Source organism: Misgurnus anguillicaudatus, chromosome 6, assembly GCF_027580225.2.
Source record: "Misgurnus anguillicaudatus chromosome 6, ASM2758022v2, whole genome shotgun sequence".
NCBI classification, from domain to species: Eukaryota; Metazoa; Chordata; class Actinopteri; order Cypriniformes; family Cobitidae; genus Misgurnus; species Misgurnus anguillicaudatus.
In genome coordinates, this window is record NC_073342.2 from 14,548,687 (window position 1) to 14,573,966 (window position 25,280).

At 36.5% G+C, this 25,280-nt stretch overlaps 2 protein-coding genes across 3 annotated transcripts; both read left to right on the plus strand.

Annotated features, from left to right (window-relative positions):
• Positions 1–1,988: 1,988 nt before the first annotated feature.
• Positions 1,989–21,042, plus strand: LOC129433820 (hereditary hemochromatosis protein homolog). 2 transcript variants are annotated; one of them, XM_055192514.2, is made up of 5 exons: positions 1,989–2,145; positions 9,374–9,619; positions 16,690–16,968; positions 17,065–17,172; positions 18,655–21,042. In XM_055192514.2, exons 1-5 carry the CDS (start codon positions 2,085–2,087, stop codon positions 18,729–18,731), a joined length of 771 nt encoding a protein of 256 aa, XP_055048489.2. In that variant the 5' UTR covers positions 1,989–2,084; the 3' UTR covers positions 18,732–21,042. The 2 variants fall into 2 exon arrangements, with proteins under 2 accessions (XP_055048489.2, XP_073724654.1); XM_073868553.1 differs by lacking the exons at positions 1,989–2,145; positions 9,374–9,619 and adding an exon at positions 16,167–16,460.
• Positions 21,043–21,820: 778 nt separating this feature from the next.
• LOC129433818 (zinc-alpha-2-glycoprotein) lies at positions 21,821–25,019 on the plus strand. Its single transcript, XM_055192512.2, has 7 exons — positions 21,821–22,137; positions 23,117–23,371; positions 23,534–23,797; positions 23,913–24,203; positions 24,290–24,397; positions 24,486–24,518; positions 24,744–25,019. Exons 1-7 carry the CDS (start codon positions 22,083–22,085, stop codon positions 24,773–24,775), a joined length of 1,038 nt encoding a protein of 345 aa, XP_055048487.2. The 5' UTR covers positions 21,821–22,082; the 3' UTR covers positions 24,776–25,019.
• Positions 25,020–25,280: the final 261 nt, after the last annotated feature.

Sequence of the window (25,280 nt, forward strand, 5' to 3'; positions counted from 1 at the left end):
AACCAAAAGCACTACATTTTTGTATAATTTAATTTTTTTTATTACAATTTTGAGTTTTAGAACAGTTTTTTGTCACAAATTTTCTTTGGGGGGCCGCGAAGAAATGTACCTTACACAAGGGGGGCCCGCACGCTGAAAAAGTTTGGGAACCACTGATTTAGGCTATCTGCCTCATGTCTGGAAAAACTGATGAGTAGGCTACTAGTGACACATCAGGTTGTTAAAAGTTAAACTGTTTGTTTAATTAATCCTTTGGTGCTTGTTTGCCATGCAGTATACGTTTAAAAACTGAGATGTGCTAGTTGTGGTTTTGTTTAACATTAATGTTACATAATGCTGATAAAAATGATGGCATTTTAATGCACGTTAAAACCCTGAATGGATCGAAGGCTCGGTCAAATGTGAATATCTTCGTTATTTAGTCTGACATGTTTTTGTTTAGATAGAAAGTCATATTTAGCCTACCTTCTCCGCTGAAACACGTTTTTCTCATTAATGCCAGCTGCAGAAAAAAGTCTGCTCTGTTGTTATCCAGTGAGAACAACAAACGGATCTAACAAATATATCTGAATTTAATATTATGTTACAAATAACGCAAGCTGGCTTGATACATTGTTGCTGAGGGCGCAAAGTTACGAGCTTAATTTAACAACACTTCACAAAACGGAGCTATTGTTTGCTGTTACGGCATTTGCAGTTATCGGGTTTGTTATAACCATATCCACAGATAAAATTAATGTTCTCCGTTTCGCTTTCCATGTGTGTCTCGTGTCGTATTAACGACAAAATAAACAAGGCTATATAAGGAAGTGAACAAATCTCTCATGATGCACACGGCTGCGGCGGCGGAGAAGCACGTTTAACACCCGGTATTAAACTCTAAACACTTAAAAGAGTCTGCAATCTGAATTACCAAAACAATCAGAAATACAAACATATTAATTTTCATGTATATTTTAAGTCTGTAAAAGACCGTAGAGGTGAAGTGAAAAAGGATTCAATGAGCAGTAGCCGTAATGCTGCGGTGGCGGATTAAAAACGTTTGAACATCATTTTTCCCCATTCTAATTATTATTGCAGATCGAATGTTTGACCATTCGTGCACATCCCTAATTTTAAAAGCAATCATGTTAAATGTCTGTTATTCTGGATGTTAATCTGAACGAATGTTTAGTCGGAGCTTGTGAAAACAGTACACAAATGCCCAGAGAAAAGGCATTGCGGAGGTCCTGGTCAGAAATTCGGCGGACGCGGGTTTGAGAGAAATCTAGTCCACACCGCAGATATGTTACTTCAGACAAGCACGTGCAGGTCGCGGTTTCTGTTTGCGTCATCACATTATTTCGGCCGTATTTTTTCGGTGATAAAAGTCTTTCGGCCGAAAACCGAAAATCCACTTTTGGGCCATTTTCGGCCGAAAATTTTCGGTGGCCGAATATTCGGTGCATCCCTACTAAATATGCTAAATATTCTTACCTGTCTGAAATTTAAACGGGTTAGTTCACCCAAAAATGAAAATAACATAATTAATTACTCAACCTTATGTTGTTCTACACCTGTAAGACCTTCATTCATCCTCAGAAGAAATTTTTTTATATTTTTGATTAAATCCGATAGTTCAGTGAGGCCTGCATTGACGACATTGACATTTCCTCTCTCAAGATTGATTAATGTACTAAAAACTTATTTAAATCAGTTTATGTGAGTTCAGTCGTTCAATATTAATAGTTTAAAGCGACAAGAATATTTTCGATGTGCCTAAAAAACAAAATAACAACTTGTATAGTAATGGCTGATTTTAAAACACTGTTTAAGGAAGTATCGGAGCTTTTATGAATCATTGTGCTGAATCAGGTGTTCCAAGAACCAAAGTCAAACGATTTCAGCAGTGTGGCGGATCTGACTCATGATTCGACACGCTAATTCATAACCGCTCCGATGCTTTCTGAAACAGAAAGAACTATCTAGTCTCTATATGATATTCCCCCGAGGGGAAGGGAAGTTCCCGAGTGCGTGTTAAAACTGGAGTGGAACGCATCCCAGGCTGAGAGACGACACAAGTAATTTACTCTGTGAGTGAATGCATGTCAGATATGGACAAGATTCTGGTGCTGTTTCTCCTTTTACTTCCTGCTTCTGCAGAAGGTAAGATTTCAATGAAATTATAAAAAATATATATTTTTTCTAGAGTTGTTCCGATTCCGATACCAGTATCGGAAATGCGGTGGATACCACAAAAATTCTGGCATCGGAATCGGCGAGTACTTGAAGGGTTTGAACGTGAGCATGTCACGTTTTCTGTTTGTGTCACTTTCACGTTTTGGTTACTCAACTTTTTTGTCCTATTTTCAAACTATTTTCGCTTCGGTTTAGGGTTAGATTTGGTGCTTGTGTTATATGTCACTTTAAGTATTTGTCACTTTAAGTATTGGTTTATAAAAAAAAAGATACAAGACTTATTCTTTTATTCGCCTGACGTTGGGGTTAGAGTTTGTTTAGGTAAGGATGTAATTTTATGTAAATCTAACCCTAAACCGAAGCGACAATGGTAAGAAATTGGGACAAAAAATTTGAGTAACCAAAACGTGAAAGTGACACAAACAGAAAACGTGACATGCTCACGTTCAAACCAGGCAAAACGTGACATTTTCACGTTGGTCCATACGTGAAATAGTCACGTATTTGCGTGATATTGGGTTGTGAACCCATATACCGATCCGATATTATTTTCTTAATAAACCTACCCAGCAAACACAGAACGTTCTCCTAACGTTAGTTTTTGGTTATATTTTGGTTATTTTTTGGGAACCATAAAATAACGTTCCCATAACGTTGTAGGGTGGTTATTTTTAAATAACCTAAAAAAAACTTATACAGAACGTTATTTTTTTGGTTATTTTCTGGAACCATAAAATAACCTAAAAATAACTTTTACAGAACGTTCTCTAATGGTTATTTTTTTGGTTATGTTTTTTTTTAGGAAATGAAGTGAAAGCATAATTAAACCCATTATTCCTTTAGTGTGCACGTCTAATATGCGCGTGCTTGTCTGCACGAGCTTACCCTGCCTTCTTCACGAGTACCCACTTTCTCTTGTGCTCAGGAAAAATCGTTAATTTAAAAAATAACGGTCCTTTCGTTTTTACCTCAGCGACTAACATTATTTTAGCGGTTCTTTTTTCTCTTTCTTGATTTAGTAACTTAAATATGTGAGAAGAAATATATATACGAGTGATTTCCAATCGATTTGAGGAGAATATAATGTTAGAAACTTTTTATTGTTGTAAAAACGGATAGCTGACTAACTGTGGTAAGATTTTTAACCTAAAGTGACTGATTTATTTGTCATTGCGTTTTTACTTCAGAGTATAACATTCTAGCGATTTCTTTTTTCTTTCTTCATTAGTAGCTTCAATATGTGAAAACGAAAATATATTTTAATTATTTCCATGAAGAGAATATGAAGTTAGAAGCTTTTGATTATTGTAAAAACTGAGAGAGAGATGCTGATTGTTGTTACTTAATAATGGAGAGGCGGCTGCTGTAAGGTCTGTTAAACTAAAGTGAATTAAATGTTTATATATTTTCAATAAATATCTGTTTTAAGTCTTCTTTATTGTGTTGAAGTCACTGGTTATTTATATATTTAATAAAATAGAATGTTATATTTTATGGCGTAATAGCACTTTTGGGAGTACTTCGACTCGCCAGAAAAGTCCGCTCCCCTTCTCACTCTCATAATGGGAGAGGGAGGGTGTTACTGCGCCGAGTCGAAGTACTCCCAAAAGTGCTATTACGCCATAAAATATAGTTCCTCTTTTAAATCCGCTTAGAAAAGCGTTACGTTTTATTTTGTACCACCAAACTTGCTCGTATAACTACTCGTCTTAAATAGGAAAAACGTTGATGTGTTTGGTCACTTCTAACTTTATCTCTGATTGGTACCATTGAATGAATGGGGCTAAGCTAAATGCTATCGAAGCGTCGCAGCGCGTTCCAGCGCTTACGTGCACGCACACAGATGATAGAGGAATGTATCAACAATTCTTAGTTAAGGTAATAACATATTTTAATATTGAAAATGAGTAGACTATACCTTTAACACAAGCTTTTTTATTCTGCTAAAATATATATAAACAATAATAGGCCTATGTTATTTTATATAGGCTACAAACTATAATTCTATCTTGACATGCCACACATGCACATTATCTGGTTCATGTTGGTCCAGTTTAATTCAGAGGACTCATTGGTTTGGTGTATTCATTTTAATTGTAAGCCTTTTAAAAGTAATTATTTTAGATGCAATTTTGTAATATTTAAATTCTCTAATTTGTTCTAAAAACATTTAAAATCATCCCACAGAATTCTGCAGATTTTTCCAATTATTCTAAAACTAAAATACCCTTTCAGTTTACAGTGTTAGATTTGTGGCTTGTTTTCTTTTAGGAAAATAAATATTACTGTCAAATGTCTTTCAGGTAATAAAAATACTCTATTTCACTGTTGTTCATGTTTTGTACAGGAATAAGTCTTAAGCACACCATAAAACAGTTATATCCATTCATACAGGGCTAGTAGTATGTACAGCTGTATATTATACAGATACACACCCAGGTATCGGATCGGTACTCGGTATCGGCCGATACCCTGAGCCCAGGTATCGGAATCGGTATCGGGAAGAGAAAAATGGTATCGGAACATCTCTAATTTTTTCAGTCCACATTAAAATATCTTTGACTAAAAGGAAATATGATTAAAATAGGAATATAAAATGGAAAAAAAAACTTAATAACATAAAAATAAATTCTTGTTTTATCAAAAAATGTAAAATACAAGCTAGGATATTTGGACCAATATATAGAGCAGCATCCAATTTATGATTAGAAAGCAGAAATAGAATCATGTGAAATTAAATAAAAACAAAAGCATAAGTGTTTTATTTTATAAAAAGATTATAAGCATGTTACATGAAAGATGATGTCATAAAAATGATATACAAGCCACAAAAACATGCAGAGTCTTTAATCTTTATTCAAATATGTTTGATGTGCATTTCTTAATTTGACTAGATGCAATTACACTTTATGAAACATCAGTTTACATTTGTAGTATAGATGGTTTAGCAGTAACAACATAAACAAGCGGCTTTCGTGGTCAACGTGTAACTTCCGGTAAACTCCGCCAAGAATAAATAACAACAAAGTACTTTAAACGTAGTTTATTTATATAACAAGCAAAATAAACAACACATAGATTACATCAAAACATTTGTTATTTTCGTCTAGATATTGTTCAAGAGTTCAGTTTAGCGTATTGCGTCACCGCACGTGCGTCCGATAAAACCGCCTATAGACCAGTTCAAATGATGTAAACAACGCTGGTCCAAAAACACTTCCTGTTACAGTTTGTGACAGTTATTTTTTATTTCACATATATTATTATCTTTAAGATGTTTTTTTAACTTCAGTTAATTCAGGTTTATATGTTCTGTTGGTTTATTTTATCCCAACGTTTATCTAGTGTTAAAAAACGGAAACAGGAAGTGCTTCTGGACCAGTGTTGTTTACATCTCTTGAACTGGTCGGTTATAGTCCACATTATTATTACAATGTTAATTTTCATATTTAACCTACAGAGTTTATAGTGGTGATGATTAAATAAAAAGAAAAATTTTGGGGGGAGGGTGAAAGCTAAGCTGGAAAAATTCTAAGGGTTTTTCAACTACTGTGCAGAAGCTCTTTGTTTAAAGTTTTTTTTAAGGAACCATATAGCAGGGCTTGACATTAACTTTTTGAGCAACTTGTCCTTCGGACAAGTAAATTTGTGTTTCACTTCCATGCACAAAAGTCACTTGTCCGGGTAAAGATTTATAATATAATGTATTTTTGTGTTTTGCTAATCAGTGGCGGAGCAAGGGATTTCTCATAGGGGTGGCCAGGCAGGGGCCAGTAGTTACTCTGGGGTGGCACATAAAATATCTATCATCCAACCTTAAAATACTTTTAAGTATAATAGGTGTGTTAATAAGAATAATGTATAACATACAATTGCTGCAATACTTTCATTTTAATTAAAATGAATTGAGATTAACATACAATTTATAGTCATAATTCAACCTCATGTTTTTTTAAACTATTTAATCAAATAATCATAATCAAATAATTTAATCAAATCATTTGGCTGCTTCTTGCTACTCTTTCTGGAGAATGATGCTATATCTGCTGCCTTTCTCTTTATTTTTCCCACATTTCAATGATTGTAGAAAAGTGTCACCTGTAATAAATGGACTAATCCGGTCACCCCTGTTATTAAGTGCGAAATGGACTGTTCCAAAACTTTCCGCTAGAGTCTGCGCAGTGTCGGAGAATTGAGCAGGTGAATGATAACGGGAAAGGAGATCGGCTGAATAGTGTAAATAGTTATAGTTTAAATAAGCTCTCTGTTCAATATTCCGCTCTGTGTTTGCGCTGCGCGTTCTGCTCTGTCGTTAACGGCACATAACGTGAAGTAACATTGATTGAAATGTAACTTGTCCAGTCGGACAACTAATTTTCTCTTACACTTGTCCTACAAAAAATTCACTTGTCCCGGACAAGCGGACAAGCCTTAATGTCGAGCCCTGCATATAGCCACAAATAATTATTGTATGTCATCGTGTAGCACCTTGTGTATTAGCAATGCTAAAATGGCTACCAATTGCTGATGTTTGATAAAAGTTGTTGAATACTTTTAAGGGGGACAGGGCTCTTCAGTGTATGATACAGATCACCAGAATTTAATAGTTCATTCCTGCAGTAAATTTATCATATTTAACTTAAATGCAGTGGTGGCTTGTGACTGCGCATCCAAGGGGTGCAAATTCAAAATATGTGTTCAGAGTGTCATGTGTGTTGCTCGTGATTTTAAAATATGTGTTTGTTGCGTCATGTGAACCATGTGCATCATGTGTTTTGTCAAAATAAGTGCCTGCTGCAAACGTGTCAAAACCATTTATGACAAAAAAGACACTGACGTTCACAAAATACACGCAAGACAAGATAAACCCTTTAGACGCATCTACAGCAGGCACTTATTTTGACAAGACACGTGATGCACATAGGTTCACTCAACGCGCAGAACACATATTTTGAAATTACGAATCACACACATGACGGGCTACATACAAACTTTGCATCGAGTGCCCTGGAAAAAATAAGTCACCGCCGCCACTGCTTAAACCAGGGGTGTCAAACTCAATTTCATCCCGGGCCACATCAGCATTACGGTTACTCTCAAAGGGCCGGTTGTAATGACTGTATGAATGTATCAACTCTTTTATTACTGTACATTGCATAATTCTCTCTGCATTTGCTTACTATTGGTCTTGTTAATAACTAAATTAATACCTAGCTTTGAAAGTAGAAGCCCAGGCAAATAATTACAAAGTGTATAGAGTACAACTATTCCACAGATTATTTAAAAAATATTTGTGGTGACAAAAACACATGTTGTATGCGAGTACACTCAAAATGTTCTGTTATCCTTCATTGTGCAAGTAAGAAAATGAGAGGCATTTTTAGATAAAGAATTTTACAATCTCCACCACAATATGCATTTATTAGACAAATATACTCTCACTTGTCATTTCTTGCCCTCTTTACAAAAAAGCTGTGATCTTTTACCTGGCTTTAAGTGTCTGATTGACTGTCGTCTCATGAGTTCAGTGTTGTAGGCTACAGATCAATAGTTTCAATCGTTTATCGGTTCAGATGAGTCATTAGTTCGCGTATTTAGCGGGAATACGCATTGTAAACTAATCCCAGCTGGACATCGCGAAACATTTCTATAAACGAGACGGAAAACATTTTCTCGCTGGATGCATGTGAGCGTGCACGAGAGAGGGAGAGAAAGAACGAGCAGATAATGTCCGTTTCTAAATTCAAAGGCTGCAGCCTGCGGAGGTCACATATGCAGCGTCATCAAGCCTGGTTTATTTAAGTTAACTAACCATTACATTCACAAGTCATACGCATATTACAACTATTTACTATAAACGAAGAATAATATTTAACTGTATAATTGTTAATATTCTGAAACAAGACAGTCTTGATGACGTATGCAGCCTGGAAATGCGACCTCCGGACTCTGCAGCCTTCGCATTAAGACACGCCCACTCTAGCAGCGCGCGCGTGCGGAGCACTGCTCGTTCTCTCTCATGCATCAACATTATCACTATAATTACATTACAAAAAGACTTTGGCGGGACAAAAGTAGTTTTGGTGGCTGCTAAAAAAAATCAATGTAGGAAATAACCTGCAAAAAATAAAACTTAAAAAAACAATAAAATAATCTGTAAGCTCTCACGGGCCAGATGAAATGAGGGGGCGGGCTGGATTTGGCCCACGGGCCTTGAGTTTGACACCCCTAAATGATAAAAGTGTTGAAACCTCTACTGTCTCACAACTTTACTGTCATTTCACTACTTATTATTTAGTCTCTATACAACTGTGAATGTGACAAATTAAACCCCTTAAAACCAGTGGCGGCTGGTGACTTCTTTTTTTGAAGCGCACGATGCGAAGTTCGTCACAACATGTATGTAGCTTGTCATGTGTGTGGTTCGTCATTTCAATATATGTGTTCTGTGCTTTGAGAGATCGTGTGTGCAATACGTGTCATGCCAAAATAAGTGCCTACTGCCTTGAACTTGAAAGGAGACGTTCGCGTGTGCCAGATACTCGCACAATCTCATGCGTAATCAGAGTTTACTGTTAAGGGAGTGTCTTGCTCTTGCGTGTATTTAGGGAACGCGAGCGTCTCTTTTATCATAAACGGTTTTGACGCGTCTCCAGCAGGCACTTATTTTGACAAAACACGTGATGCACACAGGATCTCTCCACATGCATGACACATATTTTGGAAAAGGGAACCACACACGTGACAATCCGAACACTTATTTTGAATTAGCGCATCCTCGGAAGAGCAGTCACGAGCCACCACTGCTTGAATCCCTTTGATTTTTTATCATTCATTAAGACAAATAAATTATTTCATATTCTCTTTTAATTAATTTAAATTTTTTAAATAAATGTTTCGTTTTATATTGCTTTCATTTTCAAAAGCCAACTAGGATTAAGGATAATGACATCCTCAAAATGATCCATTTTGTTGAAAGAACAAGCCTACGCCCCAAATCTAGGGTGGGACATTTCTAAAATAGCCAATGCTAGCACAACTTCTACAAGGGGCAGTATTACAATTATGCTGAGAAGGATGATAGCTCTTTCCTTATTAGTTCTTCCTTATTAAACCTTTATTAATCAATGTCAGCTATTATTTGTTTTTGAATAAATAATGTAATACTGTTCTTGCTTTTTTTCATTTTCCACAGGCTCTCATTCTATATCAGCACTTTTAACTTACCATCAAGGAAAAACACCTTTCCCTAAAATAAGTATTCTATCGATGTTGGATGATGTCCCCCTTGTGTATTATAATGGTGACACAAACACTATATTTTACAGAGGAAATACAACAAATGAAGATACATTACTTAATCCAGCTGAGTACACAAGCATATATGACTTCACAATCATCAAATGGGAAAAAGTAACAGCATACTTAAATAACACTCCAGGTAAGCATTGTGCATAATTGTTTTTTTAACAACATGTGAAATTGATTTCTGATGAATATAGAAAATGTTATGATTCTTGGCAGTGCCAGAATGTTAAAGGAGCATTTCACCCATAGAAACATTAATCTTTATTGAAAGTGTGTCATATTTGTAGTCAAAATGTAACATACATTTAGAATTTGGTAACCTATTTGACAGAGAAAAGGGGTGTTTGTAGTCTCACTCCCTCAACAAAGATATTGTACTTCCTTCTTTCAATGATGCAAAATTATGATTTTTACATAATTGAAAGAAGGAAGTGCAACACTGAAATCTGTATTTCTCCTGTTTCAGCAGCAACTGAGAAAATTATGCATGACCATTCAAAAACATGTCTGGGGTTCTAACTATACAAAGCTTAATGCAAATGGGTGAAGTGTCCCTTTAAGTGCTGTTAAGCATAAGTTTTCCTAAGTCAGTAAACCCCACCTTTACTTTATAAAAGGTAAATCTAGCGAAACTTGTAAGTGTGTATACCTAACACTGGGGTGTAAATTAGAAAGCTGGATCCAAATGCTATAATATCTTCTTGAGTCACATCATGGGAGCCATGAGAACCAAGAATACACTCAACGACAAACAAACACTAACAGAACAAGGAAAGACTGGATCTCCATATACAAAAGCATTCAGTGGTAACGAGACATAACAATAAAGGTGGGGTCACAAGAACAGGACTTAACTAAGGGAACAGTATAAAACAGAAAGTAAATGGACAAAACTGGTGGACACCTCTATTTTGAATTTTGAAGACACCTGGTTCCACACTCTAATCAGCTAAGTAACTCATCTGTAAAGGCCTTTAAATGGTCTCTCAGTCTAGTTCTGTAGGCTACACAACCATGGGGAAGACTGCTGACTTGACAGTTGTCCAAAAGATGACCATTAACACCTTGCAAAACTGCAAGATGCAAAATATCATTGCAAAGACACCGGCTAGATACGATATGCCAGACCCAACAATGCAGAAGAGTATAAGGCCACAATCAGAGCATCCGGGGCTCTCATAACACCTGAGCAGTGCCACAGACTAATCAACTCCATGCCACTCCGCATTACTGCAGTAATTCAGGCCAAATGAGCCCCAACTAAGTATTGAGTGCTGTACATGCTCATACTTTTCATGTTCATACTTTTCAGATAGCCAAGATTTCTAAAAATCATTTCTTTGTATTTGTCTTAAGTAATATTATAGTTTTCTGAGATACTGAATTTGGGATTTTCCTTAGTTGTCAGTTATAATCATCAAAATCAAAATTAAAAGCACTATACCACTGACAGACCAAGAAATAATACAAGTAACAGGACTATATGTAAAGGTTGGCCCTTTTAAAAATTCACAGTGATGGTAAAATGCAGGACTCTTTTCTTTGTGTTTTTATTTCACACTTTTAAAAAACATTGTCACATTGTGTACAGAATCCAAATGCAGACCGTTGATGAACATAAGGACTTTAGGTAACACTTTATTTTACGACCCGCAAAGTACCGCATAATTAAACCAAATTTACAGCGTACATTTGTAACAACAGAGTACCTCTACAGTACGTACTTGTAGGTATAAGGGAATAATATTTTAAGTTTGGGGTAATAATGGGGTAAGAATATGAAGAATTATAAATTATTTATACTGTAAGTATTTTATAACAACAGGGTACCTATTGTAATATTATGTGGTATTTTATGACTTAGTCAAGTCTATGGGGAAATTATGTTTTTTTTTTTATGATTTTATTGTTAATTTTTCATATTGACTTCTGAATGTTGTATACAGTCGATGTCTACGAGCCACATCGACAAATAAATATAACAGCACATCACTTTTATTTTAGAAGCCTATATTACTTGCTTTTAATAACAAAAGTCCAGCTGATTTAATGTGGTTATCACTTAAGGTAAGTACAATAAAAATAGCAACTTATTCCCTATTTACCAGGTAACTCTAACATTTGCGGACATATTTGAAGTGGTGCTTTGCAATTTTGACTCTGATTTCAAATGACACAAAAATGACCACAAAGCAGCATGCTGTTTGTTTATTTTTAATAGGTGCTATCATTGGTAGAATAAAACTTTGCAACAAGTATTTAAGTCAAATAATTTATGCAATGGCAAACCAGAATGAAACGACAGCAGATATCAGCTCCCACTAAAGCAAAAGACGACTACATGCGTAGGCTACTGCGCAGGTGTAGAGCGCACGGCCGTCTGCAGGAGGTTTGCTAGAAAGCGATCCTGAGGTGAAATTTCTTTAAGAGGTTTTAAATACTTTCTACACTGTGGAGTACGGCTGCGAGTGATGTGAGCAGTTTCCGCGTGCTGAATAAGGTAACTGGTTTTGTTAATACATGACTCACGCATTTTAAACAATGTTTTTTCAAGAAAGTTGCCAGCTAACGGTAGCAGCAGGTTAGCTAGCACATAAGTAAGCCTAAAGTTATTAACTGGCTCAGAAAACTCTGTTTCTTTCAAGGCACAGTGAAGAAACATTTACTGAAGGCTTTCATTTATGTTTTTCATATGTAATTGCAGAACAGCATTTGTGAGACGACATCAACTCAACATCCGAGTGGACAACAACACCAACAGAGGAAGCCAAGCCGCAAAAACAACGAAAAATTGTCATGACTTTTGAAATAAAAGTTTTGTGTTAATAAAAATTAAGTGTTGGCTTAATTATAGTGTTTTAAAGATGTTTTGAAATAAGTTGTTTTAAAATAAAAATAACAATATTCTGTATGTTTATGGTATTTACCCTATAACATTTATAACAAGAGGTGAACAAAGCACCACTATAGTTTACAGCCCGCAAATATGAGCGTTACCTGGTAAATACACGGAACAAGGCTGTAACAAGTGCCGCTTTAATTTACAGCCCGCAAAGGTAAGAGTTACCTGGTACATACACAGAACAAGCGGGGAACAAGCACCACTTTAATTTACAGCCCGCAAATATAAGAATTACCTGGTAAATACACAGAACAAGGCTGTAACAAGTGCCGCTTTAAATGTCAGCCCGCAAAGGTAAGAGTTACCTGGTAGATACACAGAACAAGCAGGGAATAAGCCCCACTTTAATTTACAGCCCGCATATATAAGAGTTACCTGGTAACTCCTGTATACATATACAGATCAAAGAGGTACAAATTGATATTATTTTTATTGTGCTGTTATATTTTATTTGCTGACGTGGGTTGTAGACATCAACTGTTGGCTATACAATACACTTTCATCAGATAAGTAGCAAATATGAAAAAAAAATCAATAGACCATATTGCCCATAGACGTAAGTCATACATACCACGTAGTATTACAATAGGTACCCTGTAGTTATGAAATACTTAGAGTATAAATAATTTATAAATCTCTATTTATTCTTACCCCCTTCTTACCCCAAACTTAAAATATTGTTCCCTTATACCTACAAGTACACGTACTGTAGAGGTACACTGTTGTTACAAATAGGTACGCTGTAAATTCGGGTTAATTATGCGGTACTTTGCGGGTCGTAAAATAAAGTGTTACCGGACTTTATCTATAATAGAAATGAAAAACAAAAACCCACAGGAGGGTAAAACAAAGCAATAACAATGACAATAAACAGACTAGACAGGACTAACACTAAACTTGACAGGAACTCGATTTCTTAACAATAACTTTTAACAATAAACCACTTGACTAACAGAGCATGTAAAGCACAAAACAAATCAACACAAGACCATAAGGGCCGATTCACACCGGCTGCGTGGCGTGTGCGCGTCTCAGCTGCGTGGTGTGTCCGTTTTTATTTAGGCTCCCATGTTAGCAGGTTTGACAGTTCACACCGCCTGCATGACATGCACGTCTCAGGCGCGGCTCGAGCCGCGCCGAAACGCATGCATGCTAGGAATAGGACCGACGCCTTTTTTTCACGCAAACGTTTTGGAAGTGTTTCCAGGCAAAATATATGTCACCTATAGCAACAGCCACGCGTCAGCACTGCGTCAGGCACGCTTCTGGTATGTACAGACACGGAAAACGCGACGCAGCAGCCACGCAACTGACATGCAACAGATACGCCACGCAGCCGGTGTGAATCGGCCCTAACACAAGGGCATTAAATAGGGAGGCAAATCAAGGGCCAACAGGTCAAATCAAATCAAAATCAAATCAAAGTTTATTTATAGAGCACCTTTTTAAAACAGCAGGTGTTCACCAAAGTGCTGTACATACAGTATAAAATAAACAGAAAATTAAAAAGCATAAAATAAATATAAGATAAAAAATTAAAAACACAATAAAATAAAAATACAATAAAATATCCAATAAAAACAACAGTAATCAGTAATACACACTTAAAAATAACTCCTAACAGGTAGCTCTCATACTGCGTTATATGCTGCACTATACAAATATGTTTTTAAATAAGATTTAAAAACAGTAAGTGAAGGTGCCTGCCTAATGTACAAAGGTAAATTATTCCATAGTTTCGGGCCCGCTACTGCAAAGGCACGTTCACCTCTGCTCTTCAATCTTGCATTGGGGGAGACTAAAAGCAGCTGCCCAGCAGACCTAAGTGCTCTAGATGGAGCATATGGCTGTAATAGATTTGAAATGTATTTTGGAGCATTGTTGTTTAATGATTTAAAAACTAAAAGTAAAATCTTGAAATCAATTCTAAAAGGAATGGGCAACCAGTGAAGAGAAGCTAAAATAGGTGTAATGTGGTCTCGTTTACGTGTCCCAGTTAATAAACGTGCAGCTGCATTTTGTACCCTCTGCAAGCGTGTTAGGGATGTCTTATCAATGCCCACATAGAGACTATTACAATAGTCCAGACGGGATGATATAAAAGCATGGATGACCCTCTCAAAATCAGTGAAAGATAAAAATGACTTGACTTTAGATAATTGCCTTAACTGATAAAAACACGATTTAACTACCAAATTAATCTGTTTATCTAGTTTAAAGTCACCGTCCATTAAAACACCCAGGTTTTTTACAACGGGCTTCACATATGACTTTAAGTCACCCAGATCTACATCGGGGGTATTGATGGTACCACCAGGTTTAAACAAAATGATTTCAGTTTTATCTTCATTAAACTTTAAGAAATTGGAGGCCATCCAAGCTTTAACATCCTCAAGACATCTCAACAAAGGTGCTATAGAGTTTGCATTGTTTCGTTTCAAAGGTAGATAGAGTTGCGAGTCATCTGCGTAACAGTGAAACGAAATGCCATGTTTCCTAAATATGGACCCTAAAGGTAATATATATAAAGAAAATAAAATGGGTCCAAGAATGGAACCCTGAGGGACTCCACATACAAGAGATGCAGTAGAAGACACAAACTCCCCAAGGCGTACCGAAAAAGTTCTATCACCCAGGTGTAGGTACTGAAACAATAACAAGATATTAATGAGTAAACGACAGGGGACGAAACAGGGGAGCAGCACATGGCCAGAGTCTACAAACAACAATGACCATGTGCTATAGCCTATGGGGCTATCACAATCCTGACACAAAACTAGAACAAAACTATGATCATAAACAGAGGCGTCATTCCCATTAAAACTGAGGGGCACGTGCCCCCTTGGTTTTTTGAGCCAAATGAATTTTGCATGCAACCTCAAAATCAAAGAAGCATCCATTAATCTGTTACTTTCTTTTAATCTGTTTAAAATGCCCAAATAATCAATTTTGTGCTGCATCCTTCCTTGTCACTTTTCAGAGATTTTTGCGTTTTGATTGTGTTACATTACTTTATTATGGCGGCAGGCGCTGCAGTCAGCGCAGCCGCAGACGTCAACGTCCGAGCTCGCTCACGAGCTTTGCTTTTGCTGCTGAATTTTGCTATATGTGGAATTAAAACGTGTAAGAAACGCTCACAACATTTCCAAACCACAGTACGGTAATGTGCAGTTAACCTCCTCTGTGTAGAAAACGTATGGTTTAAAATGTTACCGTCTCGACGTTATATTAGTAGAGATTTCTAGATTCATCTTCTTGGCACAACGCCAAAGTTCACAGGGGCGCAGAATCACACATGCTCACATGAGGTAAAATTGAATGCAAAAATCCGTTCCTCTAATAATTTTATCTAAACATATTTTTTAAAATCATATTGAACCATAAAATCATTAGACAACTCATTAAACAAAACGTAAATAAACGTAAATAAACAAAACATGCCGTTTCACATGTAAATATGATGCCAATATGTCATTAATCAGATTGAATAGTATCTGATATAAAAGTTAATCAACACTTTTATTTTGAAGGTTTTTGCATTAAGGCAGGGGCGCTCAGATTGTTAGAAATGTAAGTGCCATGGAAAAGACTGAAAGCTCTATAATATAATTAATTTGATGTATGTGTATGCACAAATTTCTGTGAGCTTTGCACACTGTGCCCCCTTAAAAAAAAATGGTGCATGACGCCCCTGATCATAAAGCCAGGATCGTGACACTGGACTTCTGGGTACAGAAATGGCTATCATTGGATGGAATGGCCCCTATAGTATTAGGATTTAATGGCTAATTGTTATATCTATTGGTTACAGGTGTTCCTACTTTTCAAAGCCTGTCTTTGTGTGAGCTAAAGGACAATGGTGAACCAGGATCAATGATCATAGCAGATGCTTTCCAAGGATCCACACTAGATGAGTTACACTGGTACAATGGTACTATAAAATATACATCCCAGCTGGAGACAGATTTTAAAAAGCGTCTTTGCAAGGCTTTCGAAAATGTCTATTACCCACTTTGCATTAAAGCTCTAAAGGTTTACCTTGAAAAAAGGGGAAATCAAGTAAACAGGAGAGGTAAGATGATTTATCTACTTAATAAAATGCATGTGTATACTTTATTATATAGCACATATAACTTGGACAAGTCATTTGTACCACTTCCAGACAAATTACATAAAATAAAGGCCAGGTTGTATTTCTAAAATGTACCTTTTGTGCACCACAGAAGAAATGACATCATACAGGTTTAGAAAGGGTGTGTAAGTTCAATAAATGTGTGTGATCTGTCTGCTGTCCTGAACAGTGAAACCCAAAGTCCATATTATCCAAACTCTTTCGGGGTCTCGGGTGATGTGTCTGGCAACAGGATTTTACCCTCGTCACATCAACCTGACCCTGTTCAGAGATGGACAGCAAGTATCTGATGATGACATCACCGGAGGAGATCTGCTGCCCAATGATGATGGGACGTACCAGATGAGGAAGATCCTGACGATCAGCGAAAAACAACAGAGAGAGAAACACAAATACACCTGCACTGTCACACATCTCAGTCTGGACAACAAACTGAATGTCACTTTCGGTAATTCATACTTAGAGAAAACCAAAAATACCAGGCAAAATCATAAATGTAATATCTGAATCTATATGTGATTTTTGCTTATGGGTTGTGTTTTAGAGTATGATGGGACACTATTAAAACCAGTGCTTTCCTCGGTGCTAACAGTTGTGGTATTGATGATTGGGATTGTGTTTGCTGTAATTTTATGTAAAAAGCAACAAGCAGGTAAGACAGGTGAAAGGAATATACAGTGGTGTGAAAAAGCGTTGGCCTGATTTTTTTTTATTTGCATGTTTGTCAATTTAATGTTTCAGATCATGAAACAAATGTGGATATTGACTAAAGATCACACAAGTAAGCACAACATGGTGTTTTTAAATTAAGCTTTTATTATGAAGGGAAAGCAATTCAACAATCCAAAACAATCCAAACTTGCACAATTACCCCAAGAGCGAAGCTACAACTCTTTCAAGAGGTCACAAAAGACCCCACAACAACAGAACTGCAGGCTTCACTTGCCTCAGTTAAAGGTGCAGTGTGTAATTTTTAGAAGGATCTCTTGACAGAAATGCAAAATAATATACAAAACTATATTATCAGGATGTATAAAGACCTTTCATAATGAACCGTTATGTGTATTACCTTAGAACGAGACCTTTTTATCTACATACACAGAGGGTCCCCTTACATGGAAGTCGCCATTTTGTGCCGCCATTTTTCTACAGAAGCCCTTAACGGACACATTTTTTCATGAACTCCGACGATAACATGTTTGTCCGGTGGCGGCTACCGTAGCTTCTCTATGTGTTTCAAAAGCGAGGGGTGAGCAGTGGACTAAGCTGTTGGTTGCAATTCGCAACCTCACCACTAGATGGCGCTAAAATTTACACACTGCACCTTTAAAGAAGGTCAGACTTTTTCATGTTAAGGTGCTATAATTGGATATCCAGTACTTGTATCAATCTAAAAAATGTCAATGACCTCAAGCTGAAGCGAACTTAGGTTCTGCAGCAGGACAATGATCCAAAACACACCAGCAAGTCCACCTCTGAATGGCTGAAGAAAAACAAATTGAAGACAATGGAGTGGCCTAGTCAAAGTTCTGACCTCAATCCTATTAGGATGTTGTGGCATGACCTTAAAAACCTTCCAATGTGGCTGAATTACAACAATTCTGCAAATATGAGTGGACCAAAATTCCTTCAAAGCCCTTTAACAGACTCATTACAAGTTATCGCAAAAGCTTGACTGCAATTGTTGCTGATAAAGGTGGCCCAACCAGTTATTAGGTTTAGAGGGAAAGTGCTTTTTTCACACAGTGCCATGTGTGTTTGGATTTGTTTTCCCTTCATAATAAAAACCTTCATTTAAAGAGCTGCATGTTGTGCTTACTTGTGTTTTCTTTGATTAATATTTGGATTTGTTCATAATCTAAAACATTAAAGTGTGACAAACATGCAAAAATCAGGAAGGGGGCCAACACTTTTTCATACCACTGTAAATGGTTAAAACCAATCCATTGGATATTTGTGTTTATGACATAGCACTTTGTTGTTATTATATGCTTTTCCGCTACTAAGTAGTTTCTTTTGGTAAAATCTTTTTAATCTTACTTTTTTTAAAGCTTATGGAATTTAAAAAATTGATTTTTATTTTTAACAACATTCAGTATTGTTTATAATAATTAAACAATAATGTTATTTTCAGCATCTAAAGAAGGTGTCTCGAGTCCAAAAGGCTCTCTCACCATAATCTCTCTGCGCTCACAGTCATCTGATGTCTAATGACCTGCACATGTCACAGTCACCTTATCAACCAGCACACACTCCAGTTTACTCCTTGTCTGGCCTTAAACAGACACAGGACACAGAATCCTCACATCATGACAACTTAATCAATTGGTTTTCAACATCATACCTGTGATCTGGTCCAATGTTTACTGAGGTGTACGGTTAGGCTATACTATGCTCTGTCATCCTGCCTTGAATCCTGTCTGTAAGCATCTGACATGGATCAATATATAATCTGCATTAATAATCTGCTTTATTGTATTCAATTTGCATCTCCATCTCTTCTCACCGTGTGTATAAAGTTTGCTGTTATTTACTTCCTGTTGAAACTAAACTAAACTGTTAAAACAAAGCTGCTTTGTTGGACACAACCCATCCAGTCACCAATGGTCAATGGGGCTAATGATGCCAGAAATCGCCAGCTCTCCATTAAAATCAATGGGATCTTGACACTTTGTCGCTGCGTGACGCTAGTAGTGTGAATGGGGCATTAAAGGAAAACTTTTTACTATGTTCTTACCTAAACTTAGACAAATTAATACACATGTTTTTTTCAATGTGTGCACTTAATCTTTGTACAGTGCGTTGTGAATGTGTTAGCATTTAACCTAGCCACATTCATTCCTTAGGATCCAAACAGGGATGAATTTAAAAGCCACCAAACACTTTCATGTTTTCCCTATTTAAAGACTGTTACACGAGTAAGTATGGTGGCACAAAATAAAACTCCATACTTACATGGGATTCTAGTAAAACCTGTGATACTTCTGATGTTCTGAGATAATGCTCCAGGAAGTGAGACAAAAACAGGAGAAACAGGACCTGCAGAATAAGAGGTTTTAGTGTGATCTGGCACAACTTCAAGACAGCAACACTGTAAAAGAAATCATAAAAAATGGTCAAATGACTGGCAGCCAAACAAAAAACATAAATTAAGTAAAAATTCTTAATTCTAATAAAGTCCAAAAATAACAAGTTTACAGATTTTTTTCTTCAACAGTTTTAAATAAAGTGACTAATAAAAGGAAAGAAAAACATGATTATTTCTGCATTTTCCCCATCCACTGAAAGTCACCAACACAGACACATATACTGGGCAACTATGGCCCTGTCCCAAATGGCGCACTTCATGTGGACTTTCGGTCTCGTGGCCTTAAATTGCGCATGCTCACTTAGTCCACGAGTCCGTAGGGTGTCCCATCTGTCATTTTTACGCTTTGAAGTGTGCTTATCAGCGCCTCCTTTGCCCCCTTGATGCGGTCTTCAGCGAAGCCCGCACTGCAGCAGGCTTTGCGCACTTTACCAACCCAGAAGTCCTTGCGAAAGAGCAATCAGACCAATGACACTGACGGGCAACTTCTCTACCTATTTCCGGTGTGACGCTCAAGTCTGTCCCAAAATACGACTCTGTTGCACCCACGTGGACTCGCATTAAGGGTCCCTAAAGTCTGGACTACGTGATGTCATCAAAGTGTGGACTCTGAGGAGGACCACAAGTCCGGAGTGTGCCATTTGGGACAGGACCTATCACTGCAGTACAGAAACACATTAGTCACTTCCTGCCATGTGTGAATTAAACCAACAACCTCTGGGCTACAAACAAGTCTGACTCTTTAACCACTAGCCCTGCGTTCCAGTTCGTTTTTTTATGAACTTCCCTCGCTAACTTCCCTCAGTCTCGTTCACTCGGATGTACGTCATTGCTTACGTTGTACAAGTGCCCACTACTGCTAGAACACTTGAAGTGGGTTCAAATGGATTGCCCTAATTAAGCCCTTGATCACATGGAAAGTGGAGACCGCCCCCTCCATGTGCAAAGCGTGAGTTGCTGAAGTGACGTCACAATCGTGTTGCATTGTGGGATATGAAGCTGCATGGAGGGTACATATGAAGTGGACGAGAGAAGTTTGTATGGACAGACCCTCGCTCCCTCGATTTTGAACGAGGGAGCGAGGGTCTGTCCATACAAACTTCTATCGTCCACTTGACGAAGTGGAACGCACTTCAAAATGGCGACAGGGATTCCCCCGAGGGGAAGTGCTTAGGGAAGTTCGCGAGTGTGTGTCTAAAACTGGAGTGGAACGCACCCCGGGCCACGATGTTTGAACAACACAAAGCTGTGAATCCTGGTCACTTTTACCTCTAGTCTGTGTTAGCTTTCTAGAACCTTTATTTATAGGCTTCTTGATGCCATTACCATTTATTGACATTTTTAATGGTTTATAAGGTACACATATTGTGCACTTATACCATGAACTTAACATTTTTAAATTTACAATAAAGTTGCATGTTAGGCTACTCACAATATGAGAATCTCACAGGTGTGATGTCGGATAATCGCGTGAGTTTTGCACCTCTCTGTGATGATTAAATTTGGTTGGCTTAGATGATAGTAAATATCATTAAGCTAGAAAATATCTGACTGTTGACAGTTTCACCATTTATACATATTTGGAAGTGACCCAATAGACTTTTTACAAAATAATTATAGGCTAAAACAGATATTGCTTTACATGTTTGTGTTTTTTATGTTAAATTGTTAGTATGGTCATGTACTTTTCCTATAAGAACTAGCCTACACTTTTTTTATTGTAAATTTGTATGTTATTTAAGAAAACTGAAAAATACTGTATAAATAATGTAGCATTTTTTTTTAATTAAGGCATTTATAAAATAATAATTTTAATAAGCGTGAAGCTGTTAATTGACAGATAATGTTTGTAAATTCATGTATGTCTATGGTGCAAAATGTAGCAAGTAATATATATAAGAGTATAAAAATTTGAAAATTATAAAGTAAAAATATAAGTATTAAAAAACAACACACTTTTTTATTATTTTTATTTGACTCAGTGGGGATCGTATACGAATCCATCTTACTTTTAGTAACATTTGATCTTTACCACTTTCATTCATTTATATTGATATGTGATTAGAGGTGTATTTACCTTCATGCAGTGCCTCCCAATAAACCGATAGGAGGATGACATCACCTTACCGCGAGAGCGATGAGGAATAACGATTCTCGCGGTATTTCTATGTCATCCGTTTGAAGGTCTGCGCAGGCGAGTGGCTGCAAGTCGAGCACTCATAAAAGCTAAAATCTTTGCAAAGAGTACTGACAAACTTACACCGCCACTGTTTAAACTTTAAGGAACCGCAAGTACAACCAGGTTTAGGTTTTAATAAAAAGTGAAAAAAATGTGATTGCTTGATTGATTGTAACCGACTAGCATACGCCGGAAATGACGTAGTCTGTCCTAAAACAACTGTCCTGCACATTAGTGTGTATAACGTTACCGTTATATAAAATGGAGATTTTACACTGCGAAAATTTCCGTCAATATGAACAAAATTCTCATACAGATAATGATTTTACTTCCAGCAGTTACACCAAAGGGTAAGTTTTGTTGTCCTGTGAAATATTATTTTTTAATAGTAAATAAACCTTGTTTTTCATAAGACGCTTGTCCCGCGTGGCATTTAAAATTAACTTTAAGTTACATAAACTAGATTACTACTCTAACATATGCAGCAATAAACTGTTAAGGATAAGTATAGGAAACGTATCTAAAAGCAAGATGTGACAATTATAACAAAACGAAAGTGAAACTAAAATTTGAACGACGTTAAGTGAAATACATGCAACAGTTGTTTTTATGCTGTATTATATTACTGTTTATCTATTTCGCTTCGGTGGGTTTCTCGAGTCATCCCAACTTTTTTAAAACAAGTACAAAGATCACCACAAAATGGAAGACTTGCAAAAACCTGTAACTTTTGCCTTTCCTATAGTTTTACAATTAATATCACAGCATTATACATCCATATGATAATATTACCCAAATAATTCAGTCAAATTGTCACATTTTTATGATGTGAAATAAATCTTTGGTGTCCCCAGAGTACATTTTAGCTTAAAATACCATATAGATAATTTATTATAACATGTTTAAATTGATAATTTGTAGGTGTGAGCAAAAAGGGTGCGCTTTTGGGTGTGTCCTTTTAAATGCAAATGAGCTGATATCTGCACTAAATGGCAGTGCCATGGTTGGATAGTTCAGATTAAAGGGCGGTATTATCCCCTTCTGACATCACAGGGGGAGCCAAATTTCAATGACCTATTTTTTCACATGCTTTCAGAGAATGGTTTACCAAATCTAAGTTACTGGGTTGATCTTTTTCACATTTTATTGATTGATAGAATCACTGTGGACCCAATTATAGCACTTAAATATGGAAAAAGTCAGATTTCCATGATATGTCCCATTTAAATAAGAAAGTAGCTAATCTAATTTGACCCTCATTACCTACTGAACACATGCAATTGTTTACATTTACTAATACAAATGTTGTTTTGCTATTGTTTCTTACAGGTTCACACTCTTTGTGGATGCTTGGGACGTACATCAAAGGAGAGACACCATTTCCAGAGTTTAGCGTCAAATTTATGCTGGATGACGTCACTGTAGGATACTATGATTCAGAAATAAAGAAATACGTTTCGAGAGGAAATAAGACAGATGAAGTTGATGTGGTTAATCCAAACCACGTTAAGTTTATAAGTGATCATATGCATACTCATATTGTGAGAAGACTAAGTCAACAGAAACCTGACAATCAAACTGAAGGTAAATCCTGATAAAACACCAAACATAACCCTACATCATTCATCCACAAAGTCATTTACATATTATTAATTATCCTATATAATGCGAAGAACATTTTGTGAAAATATAACCTTGATATCTTTAGTACTGACAACATTTTTCCTGTTTCAACTTGTCAATAAGGTCCTCAAGTATATCAGGTGATGAGTCTTTGTGAACTGTGGGACAACGATAAAGGGCAGCTGATCACCAAAGATGCTTACAAAGGTTACATTACAGATGAAAAGCATTTTTATGACAACATATTAACATATAAAGGCACAGTTGAAGTAACACAACTGTATCTGGAGCTCTCCAAGTGGCGTCATGAGATGTTTTACTACCCAGCCTGCATAACAACTCTCAAGAATTACCTTAAAATGAGAGGAACTCAAGTGAATAGAAAAGGTAAGACCTCTGCACCACACTTGTAGTATATTGCTTTTTGCTGTTTGTACCAGGTGTACCTGAAGATAGAAGATCTTGTAAAAAGTTTGACTTCATCTTTTCTTTCTTTGAACAGTGAAACCCAGAGTCCGTATCATTCACAAACCATCTTTACATTCTGGAGGGTCGCAGGTGAGTTGTCTGGCAACAGGGTTTTATCCTCGACACATCAATCTGACCCTGTTCAGAGATGGACAGCCTTTATCTGATGATGAGATCACTGGAGGAGATCTGCTGCCCAATGATGATGGGACGTACCAGATGAGGAAGATCCTGAAGATCAGTGAAGAAGAACAGAGAGAGAAACACAAATACACCTGCACCGCCACACATCTAAGCCTGGACAACAAATTGGACGTCAATTTGGGTAATTAACAATGCCGTATACCAGGCAAAAACAGTGATGTATGATGGTTTCTCAGTCTTTATGTTTGCTCATTGGTTGTGTTTCAGAGTTGGATCATGGGACACCATTAAAGCCAGTGCTCTCCTCAGTGCTAACAGTTTTGGGATTCGTTATTGTGACTGTGGCTGCAGTTATTATATGGAGGAATCGAGCAGGTGAAAGGAATATTAATGCTCTAATGAGCTTAGTAAAAAGTTATCAATTATTAACAGCTATGCTTTTTATTTTCATTTGTTGCTCTAGCTTCTTCTAAAAGTGAATATTCTTCTGCATCTAGTAAGTAATTTCCTATAAACTTTTAAAAATATGTTTCACGGTTTTTACAGGTTGCAAGTTTCAGTCTAAAGAGTTTATTTAGGTAACTTGCACATTATTTTTATTTGTTAGTTTTTAGTAAGTTTTATCATTTTTATTCATTGCTAGATAATAAATATCACTTACATAGTTTTAGTTTTCTGTATTGAATATTTTTAAATTATTAAACATTTATTTTATTTTCAGCTTCTGAAGAGTGTGTGTGCACAGCATCATAAAGGTTTATGTTATCATTATGAGATGAAGCTACAGTAAGTGAAGACGGTTCCAGCACAAACTGATGAAAGAAAAGCTTTAATTGAGCCAACAAATATTCAGCAATATAGACTTTGTGTCTAGCAATATAAATCTCAGACAATATGGGAAAATCTTTGTTAACACTGTAAGTGGTGATATCACCGTATGTCACAGTTTTGGGCATGTATCAGGGCATTTAAATTAATGTTGTGAAGTTTGAGATGCTGGCCAGATTATTTTCCTATAAATGGTAACAGTTAAATGTTAACATAAATGTAAACAGATTGAAAATTAGCTGCACTTCAGATACCAATGTTTATTGTAACAGGTATGATTTCATACACTATAAAATTCAAGGTTAATTTTTAACCCAGCTCTAGGGTTTGTTTATATTTGACCCAATCTTGAGTTAAACGACCTGTTATCATTTTCTTATCTTCATGTTGTTCTGAGTTTTTTTGTTTTGTTATATTAGACACAAAATAA

Excerpts from the sequence above, each read along its gene's own strand:
- LOC129433820 (XM_055192514.2), top strand. The coding sequence starts at position 2,085 with ATGTCAGATATGGACAAGATTCTGGTGCTGTTTCTCCTTTTACTTCCT. Across the intron at positions 9,620-16,689 it reads ATACTTAAATAACACTCCAG|TGAAACCCAAAGTCCATATT; the intron begins GTAAGCATTGTG and ends TGTCCTGAACAG. Across the intron at positions 17,173-18,654 it reads ATGTAAAAAGCAACAAGCAG|CATCTAAAGAAGGTGTCTCG; the intron begins GTAAGACAGGTG and ends TGTTATTTTCAG.
- LOC129433818 (XM_055192512.2), top strand. The coding sequence starts at position 22,083 with ATGAACAAAATTCTCATACAGATAATGATTTTACTTCCAGCAGTTACA. Across the intron at positions 22,138-23,116 it reads TCCAGCAGTTACACCAAAGG|GTTCACACTCTTTGTGGATG; the intron begins GTAAGTTTTGTT and ends TGTTTCTTACAG. Across the intron at positions 24,519-24,743 it reads TGAATATTCTTCTGCATCTA|CTTCTGAAGAGTGTGTGTGC; the intron begins GTAAGTAATTTC and ends TTTTATTTTCAG.